The sequence below is a fragment of the Xiphophorus couchianus genome, chromosome 16 (genome assembly GCF_001444195.1).
Source record: "Xiphophorus couchianus chromosome 16, X_couchianus-1.0, whole genome shotgun sequence".
Lineage (NCBI taxonomy): Eukaryota > Metazoa > Chordata > Actinopteri > Cyprinodontiformes > Poeciliidae > Xiphophorus > Xiphophorus couchianus.
This window is the reverse complement of record NC_040243.1, coordinates 16,455,505-16,475,509: the sequence shown is the minus strand read 5'-3', so window position 1 is coordinate 16,475,509 and position 20,005 is coordinate 16,455,505. Positions and strand designations below refer to the sequence as shown.

The window sequence follows — 20,005 nt, the reverse complement described above, 5'->3', positions numbered from 1 at the left end:
TATAATCTGCTTGTAGTTTTGTTCACTGACTCCGCAGTGAACAAAAGTCTTGCGGTCTGTGTTGGCCACTTCTCCTAGTATTGAAAAATTAAAGTCGGACCAAGAAGAATGTTCAAGACATTTTATTCCTGGTAAAGATGCCATTTGGCTTGGCATTTCTATTTTGGATGGTTTGCATTTACCATTAAGCTTCATGATTCCTTCATGATTGAGCTGGCACATTTTATATGTCACGGCCAAACGCTAGCAATTTGGTATTGTAATCTAATTCTTTGAAACTTGAAGTTCACACCTCTATTAGACAATCATTTCTCAGTAGCCCAGGGTCTAGACCCGGTGTATGAAGCAAAGCGTAAATCAAGGAGCTGGGTTTTTCCAGGCTAGTGGGACACAACAGATAGAAATTGATCTTAAGTATGTGTGCATAGATGCGTCTTTGTCAGTGACCCTCAGGACAACCTGTGAACAACAAAAACATTCAGCAACCATGGTAACTGCGGCCGTCAGACAGTAGAAACCAATGCCAGAGAACGCTGGTGTGGTTTGTTTTGAGTTTTAGCTGAAATTGTGATTTGTGGAATTTCTAACCGTATCAGAAAAACATTTGTTCTGCTTCTGGTGTGACGTATAAAAGAAAAAAAGACAAGCAGCACAAAGCTTACTTCAAGATATTTATTGTTGTATCACTGTCATCACTGATTTACATAAAATGTAAATTAAGAGAGAGATCATCTCAAAGCAGAAAGGGGAACAGTATACAACACATCAAACAGGTCCTGTGCAAAAACAAGGTAACAGAAGTTTTCCTGACTACATGACTAATAAAATTTTAATTTTTCACACATATATATTTATGTTTATATAAACTCATGTATTTGGTCTCATTAATTACAACTTCATGGAAAACACCAATTAAAACTTGAATCTTGTAGCCCAATATCAGTTTTTGATGAAAAAACAGTCAATAAATGATCAGCGTTTTGGAAATTTGCAGCGTATTTAGGATTTAATTAGGAAGTTTACTTAGTTTAAAGAATCATCTTATGAATATAACATTTGTCCTCAGATGTAATAAGATGTACCAACAGATGCAAAAAAAACCCAGACAGTTTATGCAGGATCATTGGCTCAAAAGGCATCGTGTCACAGTGTGAATCTCTGTCCTCTAATCAAGCTCACTGTGTCCTGTCGGCTCTGGCTGAACGCAGAAGGAAGAGGAAACTGATATTTTCACAATATATCAGCTACTAGAATGGACAGAGGAAATAAGTTCATGTCATCATATGGGAGGAGGTTACTGGTTTCTCAGTCACAAGCTGGTTGCAAACCTGAGGCCAGCAGGTGTCAGTCAGTTATGGTAGATCTGAAATTTGGTTTGATGACGTCAATATGAGAAGCTACAGACTGATAGGAGGAACCAAAGAGCTCTGTAAAGGTAAAGGCAAATCTTCTGAAGTTGGGATATAATTAATTTAATTTCTCATAATTATCGCGGTAGAAGCCATTTGTTTGTTAAAATTTTATGAAATATAATTGTTCTATTTGATGTTTGTTGTGAATGACGTAAACTCACAAACGAACGAGATAATTAGTCCAACGTTTAGAAACTACAGCGGCTGTAATGCGCCACAGCAAAGGTAAACAAATGTAAAATAACCCGAACAGGTGATCAACTCAAAACCACTCCTACCTTTTTACTCTCTCTCTCTCTCTCTAGTTTAAGCACACCTGTTACCGTGGCAACCGCCTTCGCCCAGCAAGACGAGCAACGATTACGTTAAAAACAAAACATTCAGTCCGTTACGATGTCAAGTTTCCAGGCTTGATATTTATTTCTCGATTATTAATCAGCGCTTCCCTGAACACAGCGATGGTTGATTGACTAGCTGTACTTGGTGCTAACGTGGCTAACACGAGTAACAGTTTAGTCCAAAGCCTTTTCTGCTAAAATAAAATCTTTAGTGTATGTCAGATACAGACACATTGCATATTGATCTGTTTAGCTAACGTAAGGCTGTGTAGCAGACAGGCTTCAAGGTGTAGACGTTGTATCAGTTCTGCCGTTTGTTATATTCGTGTTTGATAATGACCAGGCGTCTTGTATTGCTCAGACACTTTTATTAAAGTCTCTTATCAGGCGTCTGCTAACACAGGTTTCTTACAGGTGTGTCACCCAAGACTCTCTCACTCTGTTCTTCTATTCTTTACATTTATGCATTCACATGAACTCATGATCGCCACCTAGTGGGCATAAGTATAATTCATTCAATCATCACATCCTCCTTTCTTTAAAGAATGTTACAAAAGAAAGTTCAAAGAATAACATACATTGTATGAGACAGATATAACACTGAATTACAAAATACAGACATTTCAACTTAGACATTTCAACTTTTCCCCTTTTTTTTTTACAAGTTCAGTCTATCAGGTTTTTTCACCACTCTGGTAGATCTTCTTAACACAGGTGGATCATCCCTAATACTGTCCATGTTGCAATGTGTTTCAGTTATAGGAATAATCTGAGAGTCCTTAGAATCTTCATTCGACTCATCAACAGGCTCTAATGGAATTTTCAACAAACTCCGACGATTTCGTCTCAAAACCTGTCCATCTTCAGTTTTCACTTCAAATGAACGTGGAGCTACTTCCTGCAGAATAGTTGCCTTAGTATTCCATCCCTCATCATCCTGAATCCTTACTGGGTCCTTGTATGACAATGTGGGTAGAATTTTAGCTGATCTGTCATAATATGACTTTTGTTTTACTTTCTGCTTTCGTAACCTGTACTCCAACTTTGACGATTTCTTTGCACCTTGTTCATTACTGTCATAACTTGGCAGAGTTGTACGAATCTTCCGATTCATCAAAAGTTCAGCAGGTGAAAACCCACATTGCAACGGCGATGATCTGTAGCTTAATAAAGCTAAATACGGATCAGAGTTACTATCTGCAGCTTTCTTCAGAAGTTGCTTAAGAATATGAACACCTTTCTCCGCTTTTCCATTCGACTGTGCATAATGTGGACTTGATGTTACATGCTTAAAATCATACTGTTCTGTAAACTCTTGCCATTCTCTGCTACTAAAACATGGTCCATTGTCACTCACCACAATATGTGGAATGCCATGCCTTGCAAAGATTGATTTAGCATGTGTTATGACACAATTTGATGACATATTAGCTAATAGAGCCATCTCTGGATAATTTGAATAGTAATCAATGATCACTAAATAGTCTTTACCCTTTAAATGAAACAAATCCATTCCCACTTTCAGCCATGGTGATGTAGGAATGTCAGTTATTATCATAGGTTCTTTGCTCTGTTTGTTTCTAAATGTCTGACATGTTTCACATTTGCTTATTAGCACCTCAATGTCCTTATTTAGTCCAGGCCAGAAAACTGATTCCCTAGCTCTTCTTTTACATTTTTCAATGCCTAGATGACCCTCATGAATCCGCTGTAGAATGTCCTGTCGTAACTCTTGTGGAATTACAATCCTGTTGTTTTTCAGTAATAGTCCATTCACAACACTTAAATCAGCTTTAACATTGAAAAACTGTGAACATGAGCCTATTGGCCATCCTTCATCCATATTCTGTATGACTAACTGCAACTCTGTGTCTTTAGCTGTTGCCTCAACTATTTGCTGTAGCTTTCCATCTGACACAGGCAACACAGTGGACACCAAATTCACATGACACTGAATATCCTCTTCAGTTGAACTCACACTAATGTCTGTAGGGGCTCTAGACAGAGCATCAGCAAGAATCAGAGGTTTCCCTGGAGTGTAGATCAATGTAAATTCATACCTCTGCATCTTCATCATAAGCCTCTGAATCCTTGGTGACATCTCGTTTAGATGTTTTTTTATGATGGCAACCAAGGGTCGGTCATCTGTTTCAACTACAAAAGATGGCAGACCATAAACAGTTATGAAACCGTTCTAGTCCATAAGCCAGCCCCAAGCATTCTTTTTCTATTTGAGCATATCTGCATTCAGCTTTGGTCATGGCTCTGGATGCATAAGCCACTGGCTTCCATTGTTCATTCTCAGCCTGAAGAAGAACTGCTCCAAGCGCATCTTTTGAGGCATCTGTAGATAGTTTTATTTTTTTAGTTGGATCGTAGAAGATGAGCACCGGTTCCGTAGTCAGATATTTTTTTAAACACTTCCTATGTTTTCCCTGTTAGGATGAGTTCCTCTACAAATTGGTTTTGATATGTACAATACTTACTCTACGGCTTAAGTCTTGACTTAAGTCAATTTTCTCGCTGTGTATGTTTACACAACACACAACTCAGAGGTTTAAATTAGTTTTTTGTGCAAGGCAGTTTGAAGAATAACTTGGTCCGCCTGCAGATTTCCTATTCTGCTTTGAGAGCAAGCATAGATCAGTTACAAGGACTGAGAACATTTCTCAGGCAAATTACCCCTAAAGACTGATCTAGTGTAGATCTACCTACAGTCTGTAGTTTTTTTTAGGTTTTTTTTTTCTTGCCCATTACCTTGTAAACTGTAAAGGAAATGTATTTAGTTTTGTTAATGTGTTTCAGGTCTAATTTTTTTTTTCATTTCCTGCATTGCAAACCTTTTTTTAGAGATCCTATAATTTCAGAACAAAATCTTAGCACAAGATGATATTTACGTTGATGCAGTGTGGAGCTGCTGATCCCACGGCGGTGTTAGAATGTGATGACTGGCTGCCACAATGAGAACGAGGCGTACTCAGTGCGTGCTGTCTTTGCGTCTGAAAAGTTGACACTCAGCGTCTGGATTTTGGGCTCTGCTGTTCAAGATGGATTCTTTTTGCTGCGTCGATGTGTGGTGACCCATTTGGTTGGTACATTTTGTGCTAATAATAACAACCAGCTACCTGAGAATTATGTGTGTTTTCTCAGCAGAATGTGTTGCTATATTTGCCAACCCAGGCCATTTACCTACTAGTCCCGTTTTATTACCTTAAGTTTTATTCACGTTAAAGATACACTCTGCATGACGCCCTCGTTCCCGAAGCATCGCTTTACTCGTTTATAACATATATTTTCTAATAAGTGAAAGTAATAAATATAAATTTATTCTGAAGCATAATTACCAAACAGCACACTGAAAGGTTTCATGTCATTCTAATGAATTTAGAGCATATACTCACGCTCAGTGTCAGTTTTAATTATCGAGACAGAGTTTAGTGGAGTTGGAACTTAGATTTTCCTGCTGCAAATAATTGAAATTAAATTAAATCCCGAGGCTTGGACGCAAGACCAAAAATAACTCTGAGCCATGTGCGTAAATTAAAGTTTACAAGTCTGTCAACTGCATGAATAGCCTTGTAATATAAATTTTCTGTTCAACTGAGTTGGAAATGCTATGCTTTAGAACTGGGAATACTGTCGACTTGACAGTTGTCCAGCAGTCAATCACTGACAATAAAGAAGAGAGATCAGTCACAAAATATTACTGAAGAAGGTTTATATAATGAAGCTTACTTATGCAAAGGTTAGTAGAAGGAAAAAAGGCGCACAGCTCAGGAAACAGCCTTGAAGAGATTATAAAGCAAATCAGAGAGACGAGTGAAAAGCTTGGCACACGATCCAAGTTGGTTGAGGTCCAGGATGAAGTTTCCACAATCTGTGTCGATATTGTCAATCCACAGTGCTTTTGCTAGGTACGGTGTACCTTTTAGGACAGGTCTCAGGAAAGCATCATCACACATTAGAACTGACAGCCTCAGAGGTCAGACCACAGATTAAAAAATAATCAGATCTCTGACTAAATGGCATCAGAATAAAAAAATCCTAAGAAAACAGGCTTCAAACGAAAAGGTCTCAGAATCAAAGTTCTCAAAGGCAAAAATGGCTTCACAAGCAAAAGGTCTCCAAAAGAACATTCTGACGCTTTTGCTTCTGATGCCAGTTTTGTTAAGATATTTTTTATTCTGATGCTGTTTAGTGAGAGGTCTGATGGCTTTTTGTCTATGATTTGACGTCTCAGGCCGTTTGTTTTAACATGTGATGAAGTTTTCCTGATACCAGAGGTTGTCCTAAAATGTACTCTGTATCATCTTACTTTATTGTAGAATGATGAGTGAACAGAATTTCAAGTTTTACATTAAAAAAAAAAAAATATATATATTTTTTTTATATAAAAAAAAAATATATGTATGTATTGATTTGGGCGAAGGTTTTAGTTCATGTGATTTGCCTCTAAATGGAGGCATGTTTTAGTTCAGGGGTCTCAAACTCCAGGCCTCGAGGGCCGCAGTCCTGCAGTTTTTAGATGTGCCACAGGTACAAAACACTGGAATGAAATGACTTAATGACCTCCTCCTTGTGTAGATCAGTTCTCCAGAGCCTTGCTAATGACCTAATTATTCTGTTCAGGTGTGGTGCAGCAGAGGCACATCTAAAAGTTGCAGGACTGCGGCCCTCGAGGACTGGAGTTTGAGACCCCTGTTTTAGTAGAATTTAGTTCTGCCTTTAAGAACAAAATGCTGACAGATGCTATAAAAATAAAACAAACATATCAGCAGTAGCGGCTGGTGCTAAAAAAACTGAGGGGGGCACACACAAACAAACAAATGAAAAACAAACAAAACAAATCTTAAAAAATAGCACTATTTGAACATGAATTTTGCCCTCCTTTCCTTCTGCCCTGCAAATTTCTCAATTACATTCTTGTTAAAGTCAGTCATCTCTGTGACTAGTCTTTTCTCCATTGACAACATGGCCAATGCATTCAGCCTGTCCTGAGTCATTGAGTTTCTCAGAAAAGTCTTGATTCTTTTCAGAGAAAAGAAAAGCACCTTTCAGCTATGCTAAGTTTCCCCCAAAAACTTACCTTCATTGCATTGTCTAGGTGGCTGCGGCTGTTTTCGTGCCGTTTGCATTTTTCTGAAAGATGTTTTAAGTCTCTTACCCCAGTTGTTGTCCACATTGCCTCCGTGCCAGAACTTTGAAATAGCAAACACGGAAAGCAGTAAAATGCATTGCTTAATGCAAACGTAACCTGCAGCTGCGCTAATGAGTCGAATCGGGGATTGTCCAATCACACAATGTTTTAAAAAAAATTAGCCAGTACTGACGCTCTACCAGTAATGACACAACAGAATGGGTGTGTCCGGGACGCAGAGCGCTGCGCCCTGTGGAAAAACCTTAAACAACCAATTAAAAGTCAGCCTCAGATCACCTGCTTGCCAAAAGTTGATGCGCCTACATACACTCTCATTAGGACGGCGCCCTGCACATAGGAAGTGTGCACAATGTGAGCAATTAGAATTATGTATTTACTATTTTAATAAATTCTAACATGTCTATTGGACACACAGTATGAATAAATACATTTCTAAGTATTTTGCAGTTCAGAATAGAAATCATTTATTATCTAAACAATTTAAAGGGGGCGGCGCCCAAGCGCCCCCTACTGGCCAGCCGCCACTGCATATCAGCCATGGTAGATTCCTCTAATATAAATTTATTTACTGACATAAAACTAATTATTACAGCCTATTCTAAATGTTTTACTATGTTCTAAATAAAACGGTGAACCATTACTTGAGTCAGAACTGAGTGGTCTGAGTGTCTCAATGAATCAGATGCCTGCAAAATGGCTGTTTTGTTTCAGCATTGAGGCAACATGTATACGAAGGTATCAAGGGCAGTAACCATGCAACAGATCCCATCAGCACTAGTTGAGTCGCTCAGCATGCGTGTGTGTGTGTGTGTGTGTGTTTTTTTTTTAATAAACAGACCATTTCAAAGTGCGCATAGCTTTAAGAGCAGAGACGAAGGTCAGTCACAGCTTGCTCTACTTAAAGCAATGCTTCAATCAGGACCCAAGATGCCTCTTAGAAAATCCAAAGTTTAAATTGCCTCAGTTCACACAGTCAGGACTTTCATTTCATAACAATGAGCTGCAAGCACAAATACCTTTGAGCTTGGTTCACAGAAAAGAGAAAATGAACGTCTCTGAATTATATAGTCTTTATCATTTTTGCTGCAGTGTTTGACTTTGCTCCAGTTCTGTTTTGTTTATCAGATTTAATAAAAGTGCATCTCTTATGGCACTTTTCTATACTTATTATGGTTTTGGAAATGTTGTACACAATATTTCTGTTAACAAAAGGGGTGGGCATGAAGACTCACATGGTGAGGTTGTTATAATAAATTCTTGTCTATTGTTACATGTAGCCTGAGCTAAAAAAAAAAAAAAAGAGAAAATAACCAGCTTTGTGAAAAGCTCCATCAACATAAAGATGTTTCTTTTAAAAGATAGTCAACTGAAGACGAGTTCAAATAAATGGCTTGATTTTATTTGGAGCTGAAAATAGTGATACACAAGTTGCATAGTTTTGTTTTTCTGTCTTGTTGTAAATTATATACATTTCTTTTATTGTGGACAGAATTACATAATATGGATTTTATAGATATTTTATAAAGCACGGTGCCTCCTCATTTGAAGTGACCTTAGTTGCCCACTCATTAACAGTATAGACTCCAAGCTATCTTTGTGTTCAAGGTTGAAAAACAAGTACCCTTGAAAATGGCAAGAAATCATTGCATAAAAATTTAAAAGAATATGTTTAGATGTCCCAGAGCGAATTCTACCCAACAAGATAAACATCCTCTGATCTGTTGTTTGGTGGGCCCCATAAGTACATCATGCCTCAAGCAGTCCTCAAAGCTTTGTTAAACTCTGAAAGTCACTTAAGGCACCATACAACCTTGGTGAACTTTGGATCAGTGCTGTTACAACAAAAGGAATGCTGCTGGTCCTTTGTTGCCAATATTAAATATATATTGTTTCTTGTATTTACTGCACAAATAACAAAAATATTACCGTTGTCTGTACAGCGAATGGTTGGCTGCTTCCTGCTGTTAACACTACAGCGCTTACGTTGGATCTCTGAACCTGTTCACACACAGCAATCAGTCACCAGGGCAGAAATGTTCAAGCCTTCGAGTACGGTGAACCTCTTTAAGAAGGTGTCCTGGATGGTGTCTATGTTTGGGTTTCAAGGCACATGATGCTAGGCCTTGTTTAACTGTGTAATGCAGCGAGATAATGGATAGTAACGCAGTCAGTTACTGGTGGACCAATTCACCTGGAATCAACAGAGGAATGAACCACAGAGGACTGCGAACATCTGGCTTTTACTGTAGTTGACTCTAAGGGTGAAAATGGTGCTTGTTTTTGTTTTAAAAATGTAGTACAAGTTTAATTTTAAGCATTAGTGTTTGGCTCTCTAATTTGCTCACCTGTTTATTACAGAAACTATTATTCCACCCACAACTGACTGCTAGCCTGGGCAGAAAGATGTCAGAAAATGTCTGCTATCACACTTAATTTTCCCTGAACATCTCTAGATATAATATCATTTACTTTTTTTTCTTTTGGAAGTAGCTTGTGACCGTTCAGTAACTTGCCTACAGTTGTGATTCGTTCTGGCGTCTCCATTTCGACGAAAATGGATTAAGCGCTAACTGCTGGTCAATGCGCAGTGAAGCTAAAAGCAGATTTCAGTCATTTTCAAAAAACTCAACATTTTAAATGGAATTTCATAATCTAACCACAGTAAATCAAAATACCATCATTAAATGTTGCATAGCGAAAGTTGCAAATGGTTACAATCAGTACAAACATTTAGGAGAATATTTCTAATAACAAGAGGAAGAAGCATTACAATAATTAGTGGTTGTTATGAGGAAATAGTTTATATCAGAAATAAAAGAAAGATTTTGGGTTTCACTAAAAGCTAAGCTTGTTATCCAAACCAAAAGAAAAATCTGAACTTTATGATGTTTCTCTAAGGAAGGAATGTCATTTATTTCAGTATTTTTATAATGGTTTGAGTCGTTGCAGGACTCCTGGACTATATGCCCAGTGGGTTACGATGTTTGACTAGAAATGGTCTTCGTTTTCATTGCTGCTGCTGCCTCCTACATGCTGCGTAAGTGACAGCCTAACCCAGTTTGACACCTATTGTTATATAAAAATAATTGCAGGGTTGCATAAGTGTATGTTTTCATTTTTATTTCTTAACTTTATGGTTTAATGCGTGTTTGCTTTTTTGTTTACAACCTGAAAATCCATTTTTCTTACAAATGTGGTACCGTTTAAAAGGGAAACAAACAAGCTTTCCGACATCACAAGATGCATTGCCACAAACTACAGTTAAAACAACGAAATAATTGGACAATTTCTTCTTACTTTTGGGGGCGTATAGCTTCAATACTCTATAACGACATTTCTGACAAATGCTTGTTAAATTATTTTAGAATCTCTACTGCAAAATGTTCATAATCACAAAAATATTTAAAAAATGAAAGAACCCAAAGAGATATAGATAAGAAAGTAAAAGAAAATGGTGTCTGTAGGAAATGTTCCATTCCATAGCAGAAACATTAGCTGTTTGCAATATATTTGAAACAATAACACTTGGTGTAGCGGCTCAGACTTAGTTGGGAAATTTGATCTTCTCCTGAGCCTCTACAAAAGTCTAAGTGTCCCCACTTTGCTAAAGACCATCTCATTAGTGTTACATTTACATTTAAGTTAACATGGATGAAGTTACTTTTACCTCTAAATTTCAATAAATATCTTATTATCGAAACACAGATACTAATATTGTTTTACCAACTTGTAAATGAGTCAACAACATTTGAAGATGTAAAAGTTTCCAGCTTTCTGAACATACATGAAGAACATTAAATGTTTTTTTTTTTTAGTAATAATTTACTCATCAGTAGACTCGCCTCTTTTCCTCAGATTTTTCTGGATTTTCCCCATCGACCTGTGACCCCTGCTCTGAGAGCGAGCTAACAAACTGTGTTTGCTGAAAACAATGCAAATGAATGAAGTTCCACGGCTCATAAGGGATGAGAACAACATTTTTAATTGCATGAAATCGTCCACAGTATGTGTTTCATTTTTTCTTGGACTTTTCACAGTCGGATTATTATTATTGTTACCACAGCAACTGATCCCCAGCTGAATATTACAGAGACTTGAGCCTGACCTTTACTTGAAAAGATCTAGATTGCCTCTTGAATGGGAGTGTTTTTCACTGCCAAAGCCTGTCTAATTTCTGGTCTTCACGATGACTCTTTTACACTAAGAAATCAGAGGCAGAGACAAATTTGAATTTAGACCAAATGGCAGACAAAGAATGTTGTAAACCTGAGGAAAAACACAACTTTTTAGTATAAATGACATGATCCAGCTGCTGTTTAGTAATAAAGATTTGCTTTATTACTACCACTTCTGAGTTAAGATAACAAAAATCTTTACTGTCAATTGACATGACCTAATATCATTTAATTTGGATTCAAATATTTTTTTTCTTGTGATTAAAAGATGGAGAACAATATTTTTATGCACACAATTTTTTTTTATGTCTGTCCACAATTTGTCAAAGGGACTGTGATCAGAGCTTTCTGATAACCAATCCAAATGAATACCCTTTAACCTTTTAATAATTCCACAGAAAGTTCTTTTGTCAATATTTTGTAAAGTGCAGCAGTCCTGATTTGCAGGAGACTCCTGCTTACCATGAAGTTGCTTACCATAGTTCCTTGTTGCAACGGTTATCTCCAGGCTCGCAAGGTTGCCTTTTGTTCTTCCAAATCCAAAGATGTGCCACATCTTTTGTCTTTTTTCATTTTAATTTAATCAGACTGCAACACAAGTCTCCAAAATTGACCTTCAGTTCACAGCCACTGGAAACTACATCTGTAATGAAACGTTCCCAGCTTTCCTTGAATATTGAGAAAAAAAACCTCAAGGGAGGAGTTAAAGATCCCCCACCGCTTGTTTGGATATCCCAAACCAGGTGTTTGGTGACAGCAAGATTCTTGCTTTTGAGAGACCGTCATTGTGCCAGAACAAAACCTAACAGTAAAATCTTTCTACTTAGGTTATGTTGCCTCTTATGCTTCAGTAGCTCAAGCAGTACAGTAATATCTGGGTTTACTTTGTGAAAAAACAGCAGTGAATTTAACGTATAATTCAAACATTAACCCAAAAGACTCACTTTGTTTACCTCTACAGTTTATCTTCTTATGCTCATCTGAAGTTTAATGTAATGCTCATCTTTGAGTACACATCACTCGCAAGAACAAGAACAGTGGTACGTGTCTTTGCATGATTGGTTGACCCACCTAACTGTAGGATAAACAAAACTTGAAACCGTGAGAAACAAGTGCCTATAAGTTCTTTACCTTCTTTACTTTGCCGACAAAGTACCTTTTAGTTCTTTTAATCTGACAAAACACTGACCCCCAGAGACAGAAAGACTCATTTAGACAGAGGGTTTACTGTGACATCATCATTTCAAAAAAGTATGTTTTGGACATTGCTTTTTTTAATAGGTAATAAAAGTGAAATCAAAGTTTCATGCAGCATAGTGACAGAGCATGTACACCACACACCATATCCACCATATTTTTTCCCCAGTAAATTAAACTGAGTTTTTACATTGATGTCTTATATATTGGATCAGATATTGCAAATAAAAGTAAAGAGATATGATAGCTGTGACCTTTTACATCAGTTAAAGTAATAGAGGTGGTTAACATTTAGAGCTGCTGTACATAACATTTATAAAGCATATGTCTTTTACATATTTGTTAATATTGTCAACACCATCACTCAGCCTCATTCACTGCTAAGTGTGCTAGTGGCAGAGAAACAACTCACCGTTAGAGAAAAACCACCTATCCACCTTCATTGGTGGCTAAGCTAACCAGCCTGAGCATTCACAACAGGATCTACTTATGGGGAGAAGCTGTAGTGGTAGCAGAGAGCAAGGGGGATGAGCAACGCCACATAAGATTGTGTTTGACAGCGCTAAGACCCGCCTCCATACTCTGATTGGTTGTTTCTAGTTAGCACTTGGAGGACTGGGAGCAGGCAGATTTTTCACAGATTATCTTTCTCATACCATACAAATATGTAAAAATAAAATAATAATAATAATTAAAAAAACAAATATAAAGAATATTTTTTATAAAAGTTACATAGCGCACCTTTAAGCACTGATATCTACTGTAAAAAAAGATCAAGAAATCTATTTAATCATAATAAGTGATCTTGAATCTGTTATGTATTTTATGTCATTGTGCCAAATTTATGAGAAACACTGCCTCGTTGTGGCGAAAAGATGAATTGCCACGCAATTGTATTGCTCTCTTACTGAATTTAACTGCTTTTGCTTTTTTTAGCACAATTCTTGTTTCAGTCATTTTGACTATTTTCCCTTAAACATTAGAATCAACTCATCAAAATCTGAATTTTCTTTTTCTCTGGTCATTTTTGTCTTTCAATTTACTTTAAATGGATGAGGTAAAACCGCTTGGATTTTACCTCTTGGATTAACAAAGAGAGGGGAGTAAATACTTTTTCACAGCAATGTACAGTGTTTGGAAATATTTTTTCACACATAGTAAGCATATATAAAATACCACCACAAGAAACTGAAAGCTATCTGAAAGTAGTAATTCTTATAGTACAGAACAATAATGCAGTAGCGCCACCCAGTGGAAAGTCATGTTACAAATAGAAGTCTGTGTTGTAATTTAAAGTTTGAAGTGCGACTACTTTTTGAGCAAGTCATAGATATATAATTCTTTCTTTTTAGTTTTGTTTATATGAGATTTCTACTTTGCTTTCAGAAAACAAATGAATAAATCAAATAAGTAGCTGTTTGCTCCCACTATTCACACCTGAACATAAAAGTTACAAAAATCCCAAAAGAAAAGCACTCTTACCTGCACACAACCATAAATCCCCAAGCATTAGGAACTGTTCATCTCAATTAGTAGCTAATTTTTTAAAATCTCAATCAATAGTCAAAGGGCCTGCATTTTTACATGATAATAATCTTCATCAAGATCCCCATAATAATGCAGATCCACTGGAGTTGGGCTGTGCTCCCTGATGAAACCAGGCGGCTGGAGATGTACGTGTTGAGAGAAGGCATCCACAGTGAGCAGTTATAAGGCAGTGTCTGGGTCCCTTTCTTCGTGGGAGCTCTACTCTGGACAGTGAAATAGCCTTTGTCGTCAACACTTTGTTTCGTTTCAGTGCCATTTGTAAGGTTTACGTCTCCCTGAAACCAGTGGATGTCAGCAATGGGGTAAACTTCATCAAAGGAGCATTGGTCAGGGGGTATATCCTTGCTAGGCTTTCCAAAGCAGCCTGTGAAGAGAAATGACATTCAGAAAGATCAAAATACAACAACAGAACCAGTAGTTTTAAACTGACTAACCTCCAACTCTCAGATGGCTCTGCCCATTCGCGTGTGCACCTAGTGAGTGCAGTTTGCAGTGGTAGACTCCTTCATTGGACGGGATTATGTCGAGGATGGTCAGAGAGAGAGTGAGTTCAGATGTTGTGTTTGTGAAGTTGCACTGAATCTTGCTGGTAGATGTATTGTTCATGTACTGGCACAGTGTTGTATTTTTGTGTTGCCAGTCAAATTTGACGACCTTTGAACCCTTCAGCATTGCTACGCTGGCACTGCAATTCAGGGTCACATTTTCCCCACAGGTCCTATTCACATTTGATTCGGTGTCCAGCTGCTTACACTGACTCACTGTTTAAAGACAGAGAAATCAAGGTTAGACTGCATGTCTGAAAATGTAGGGACCACAGCAACTTCCTAAGAACTAAAATCCGTCGACACGTGAGACCGACTTATGCCTATTTCAATAGTGCAAACAACAAATATACTTTAATATGCATTTAATACACACAGCTGAAACAGTTTAAACAGTACTGCAGAAGACAATGTCTAAGATAATGCCATCCTTTTGTCAAATCTTTGGGTCGCAGCCAATCAGTGCCAATGAAGATAAAATTGTCTACTGTGAAAAACTTGCCAACATGTCAATTAGCATTGCACCTGGGTATTTCTGCTTCCCAAGCTACATCTTCTTTTGAACATCCGCAATATAGCATTTAGTTCAAAAGTTTGCTATTACTTATTTATTTTTATACTTATTTATTTACGATTTGTTTTATTTAAAACAGGGACACAATATACAAGAATACAATAACCACAAGAGGAAACATGCACTGGATCAAGTTACAGATTTAAGTGTTAATTTTCACCTATAGTCTCCAACTCCCAATTTATCCACACATCGTCTTTGGATTACCCTACAATTAACTTTTATCTGTTTCACACGAGTGACGGTGAAGTCAGTTTCAAGGTTTACGAAGCAACAATTGCTTAAATCTTTGACTTTTTTGGAGTTTTTTTGAAAGAATTTTCTTGGCTCTGGTGGCTTTTATTTGACAGTGAGTGGACAGGAAAATGAGTTGTGAGGGAGGGGGAAGAAATTTGGGACTAAAATCTGTGATGGCCTCGTAGAGGACAGAGGCCTTTGTCCATACCTCGCCACCACCGTGCGACTAAATCCTTAACATTTTTTTTCCAATTTGCAGTTATCTCAAGATAAGATCTGATAAGTCAGTGGAGTTTCCAGTCATAATATTAATAAAAAAACCACAAAAAAAACCCCACAAAAAATTATTATTTGTTTGCTTGATTTGTCACAATGCAGTTAGACACTTTTTATTTTTCCACAGCATTTTGCTGTTCATTCAAAACCATCCACAGTGAAAACTTATGATCCAGTCAGCCCAAAGTGATGTAATGAATTCTTGTTAGAACTTGTCCTAATTGACGGACTCAGCTTAACTCAGGAATCCGCAAACACATCTGTTTGATGATTGCCTGTCTTTAAGACGACAGGAAAAGTGCTGGCTGATGTATTGAATGGGTGTGTAAACGGGTTCTGAGGGTGAAAACACATTCACCACAATCGACATGTAGATCTAATGTTGTAATCTTGTTGTAGTTTGCCTCCAAGCAGGTTGATGTTAATATTTTTAGAATTACTCAAAATGCAAATTGTAAAACCTACAAGAAAAAGCACAGGGTAAATGATTTAATACATTGAACATGCATGATTTTTTTTTTTTTCTGTTTCGAGATGTTCAATCACAAAAATCACATAACTAACACAGTTGCATATATTTTCCATGTCTAATATGTGTCAGAGTTTTTCATACTCATGAGAAATGAACATGCCATTTTCGCATGCTTTTATTAAAAAGAAGAAAAAAACATCTACTCACCAGAAATGCTGACCGCTAAGGTGAACCAGAAAATAGAAACCCAGACAAAACCAAGACGAGTCCATGCAGCATGGGAGGGTCTCATTGCCTTCAATCGCATTCAAATCAACATTTATCACGTTAAAAGAAGCAACAACAACTGGATCTGAAACAGAACAAAGTTGCTGGTACCTACCGTGGCGCGTTTCATAATTCATCAGCTTTTGTTATGAATAACTCAGCCTGACTAAAGGTACCAAAGCTCGAGAGGAGGAGCCAAGCATCAACCACTTTGTAGTTTTAAAAAAAACTTTTAGTCTGAGTGGTGTACTATAGAGTTAATGACTGAACATGAGCAGGCCTGCCCTGGAATGGATGAGCGCAGGCAAACACAATGAGACGGAGGATTTGTTTCAGCTGAATGAAACACTAGCACTTCACGAAATGCTTCTGCTGAGATCCATAGATCATCTAGCAACTAGTTCTTTACGATTATTTATCATTTTCTAACATAGTTATACAATAGTCAATGACACATTTTGTGCAGTTCTATTTTACAGTTTGGTTGTTTTTTTGCAACAGATTGTTGTGTTTAAAATAAAATAGGGTTGGTGTTACTTGCTACATTATGATATCGTGTGTCTAATGTGAACTGAAGCCAAGTTAAAAACATTTTTGAAAAATGTGAATATCAACTTGCTCTTCAATCAAACGTAGATTTTTTCTTCATATTGCAAAAGTGTTTCCATACCTTGAACAACTTTATGTTTTGTGATGTCAAAACCTTTGAATTCAGCTAATTGTATTGGGATTTGGAATATTTCACTTCCCTACTACATAATTTGGGAAGCTGGACAATTGACATGAAAACCAAATGTGAAGAAGGCAGAGCTGCTAGGCCAGAACCTGAGCAGATAAACGGAGGGAGGGTAAATAAAAAGAGGCAAATGAACACAGAGGGGCAAGACATGACATAAAGGAATCTTGATGGAGCTAAATAAACAACTATCCTGGAGGAAAACTTGCGTATTACTCAAGACTGAGGGGAAGTTTTCCCTTCCAGCAGAACGATATCAAACATGCCATCACAACTGGAAGCATATTTACTGTCAGATCTAAATTCATTTGACAATCCCAGCAAAACTTTAAATGTAAATGCTCACCATCCAGTCTGTGTTTAAGCTATTTTGTGACAAAGCATTGCAAGCAAAGCTGATGAAGGCACACCTTAAAAACTGTCACCCGTAATTTGACTAGTTTAAAAGTGTAAAATGTGCCACTGAACATAACTTTTCATGGCACCATGAGTAATATTTTAATTAAGAAAAAAAGATTTGATTACGAGTGCATTGGTCAAAATAATTTCCAACCAAAATCCTCAAAATTTGTTGTTTTGGAAGATTTATATTTTTAGAGTCATTTTATTTTCCTTAATGAAAATTACAACTAAATAAATCTGTTTTGTTTTTCTCTTGGTTTCTTAAAATCACTTGTCTCTGCCAGAAGAAGCACAAAAATGAGCAATGCAGCTTAACTGTTTGAGATTAGTTGGACATTTTTCACAAACCCTTGGCAGGTTTGACAAAGACTTTATTGTCGTTTGCCAACTTGTCTTTGTAGATCATCAGGTTGCATTGTGAAATCTTTTGTACGTTTTATAAGCTGTCACAGCCTGGCCCGGCATGTCGATGCAATGTGAAAATAAAAAGTACTGCAGGATGCAAGTAAACCAGAACAAAAATACGAAACCGCTATTAACACTAAAAATATTGAGTTTGAACAAATTTGCACATTGTCCTGGAAATATATATTTATACAAATTATATTAAAATACAAATGTGTGCTATTTATAAAAAAGACTGAAGATAGCATATAAAGTTGCTGACAGGATTAAAGAGGAGAGGAGAAGAAAGAAAGCAAAGGACAGAAAAGAAAAGAAGAGAGAGAAGAAAAAAGAAAAAATATCCTCCCAATTCCAGGTTTATCTCTTCATCATCTTTCTGCCTTTTTTCTCAGTTGTTTCTCTCCCACACTGTCTGCCTGTCAGTCTATTTCAAAGTCTGTGTCTGCATTGTTGCTACATTTGGCCCAGGAAAATTTGTGACACTTTATGCATGTAGTCATCCTGCAATTTCTGTTGCAGCTTTATTGTACCTCGTGTTTTCATATATTTTCCTAGACCTTGACGTTTATTTATTTTTTTCCATTTCTTCACATTAAAACCACAAGCCTCAAAGTTTATGGATAAGTTAGTGACAGTGTGACAGATAGACTAACAGAAAGCAGCACGTAATTTTGAAGTGGAAGAAAAAGCAAAGAGATACATCCCAAAAAAATGACATTACCATGAAAGGGTTTGCCATTTTTTTGTCATTAAGTTCAGAATGTGAAACTCATATATTATATCTATGCCTTTTACATACGCTGAAGCATGTCAACCCTTTATTTCTTGTAATTTTGACGATTATCCAAAACTTAGTTTCTCAGTTTACTTTAAAAAAAAAAAAAAACAGGAAACTTTACATAGAAATGTTAGGCTTTTTTCATTTCCCTCAATACTTGGACTTCCTTCTGCAGGAATTTCTGCATCAGTGCAGCGTGGTGTGGATTGGGTTCTGCTGGGATGTGATGGAAGCCCATGTGGCTTTGACAGCAGTCTTCAGTTCATTCGTATTTGAGCCCAAAAGCAATGGATTTGTCTGCTAGAAATCTACATAACTTTCTGCAGAATCCAATCCATGATCTGCTTTTAGTGGTGAGATCAATCATATAATGGTATTTAATGTCTATTCTGAGTCCCTAATAAAAATTATTTAACTTCAGTTGTGTACTAGAATGCCTCTGTAGAAATAAACATGCCTCATCCTGCAGAAATAAAAACATTCAATTACAAAGTCAGCCTTTCACAAAAAACTTTGACACTATCTGCCACATGCTCAAAGACTCTGCAGGAACAGATCGGTGAACATGCCGAAACAGGCAAAAGGCAGCTGTAGCAACCCTCCATAGGCTGCTAAAAAACAGTTCCCTTATTGTGAGTTTTCATCACTGATTGGAGTGTGGAAGAAGAAGACCAAGTAAAGAATTTAATGAAGCATTGGGTTGTTTTTTTTTTTACTTGTACAACAAAAAAACAGTTTAACATAAAAGTTATCTTGGAGAAAACTCGGGGGAATGAAAAACACTCAAAGTAACAGTTACTGGAAGATCGGGAAGACAACGGGAGGTTAGGCAAAACAATCAAGTACAGGTTAGTCATCAACTGGGAGCGGAAGAATAATGATGGACCCCGGCGGGGATGGTAAAGACGGATCACAGAGCATAGAAAACAACAAAGCGGATTACATCATGTCATACTGTGTGAAGTGCACACTGAGGACACCTGGTGGATAGAAGAGGAAGAGCACACATGAACGTGATCACTTTACAAACCAGGATTTTAAGAAACATTTAAAAACTAATAGGTGTGCAATGATGCTCAGAGTTCAATCAAAACATTTACATGAATGTACAATGTCTAAATTTAGTGAACTGTCTCACTGAGGGAGTTAACACCAAAAATCCAGCTGATTTTGTAGCTTTCACCTCTTAGCGTATTCAATATAAACAATTGTGACCCAACAAATGACACTTTTTTAAGTGTGCAATTAGGGGGCATAGTGCTGCAATAAACCAGCTGCTCATTTTAAACACAGGGGCAAAAGTAAAGGTAAAACAGCACGGTCATTGGTATTTCACCAGAAGACCTCAGACAAAGACAGTGACAGTGTTGAGAATAAACTTAGAAATGGGTCATTCAATGTGAACATATAAAAATAAGTCAGTTTATGATGAACAGAAAGGCTTCATGGTAGAAAGAGTTTAGACATTGTGAAAAGATTGTCAAA

The 20,005-nt window shown here is 37.1% G+C and overlaps 1 protein-coding gene across 1 annotated transcript; it reads right to left on the bottom strand.

Moving 5' to 3' along the window:
• Positions 1-13,388: 13,388 nt before the first annotated feature.
• LOC114160371 (uncharacterized) lies at positions 13,389-16,457 on the bottom strand. Its single transcript, XM_028042946.1, has 4 exons — positions 16,315-16,457; positions 16,140-16,227; positions 14,263-14,589; positions 13,389-14,192 (listed from the first exon to the last, which is right to left on the bottom strand). Exons 1-4 carry the CDS (start codon positions 16,327-16,329, stop codon positions 13,861-13,863), a joined length of 762 nt encoding a protein of 253 aa, XP_027898747.1. The 5' UTR covers positions 16,330-16,457; the 3' UTR covers positions 13,389-13,860.
• Between the last annotated feature and the right edge of the window lie 3,548 nt (positions 16,458-20,005).

Coding starts and splice junctions, on each gene's coding strand:
- LOC114160371 (XM_028042946.1), bottom strand. Junction 14,590..16,139: donor CTTAGCGGTCAGCATTTCTG/GTGAGTAGATGT, acceptor GTCTTTAAACAG/TGAGTCAGTGTAAGCAGCTG. Junction 14,193..14,262: donor GAGCCATCTGAGAGTTGGAG/GTTAGTCAGTTT, acceptor TTCTCTTCACAG/GCTGCTTTGGAAAGCCTAGC.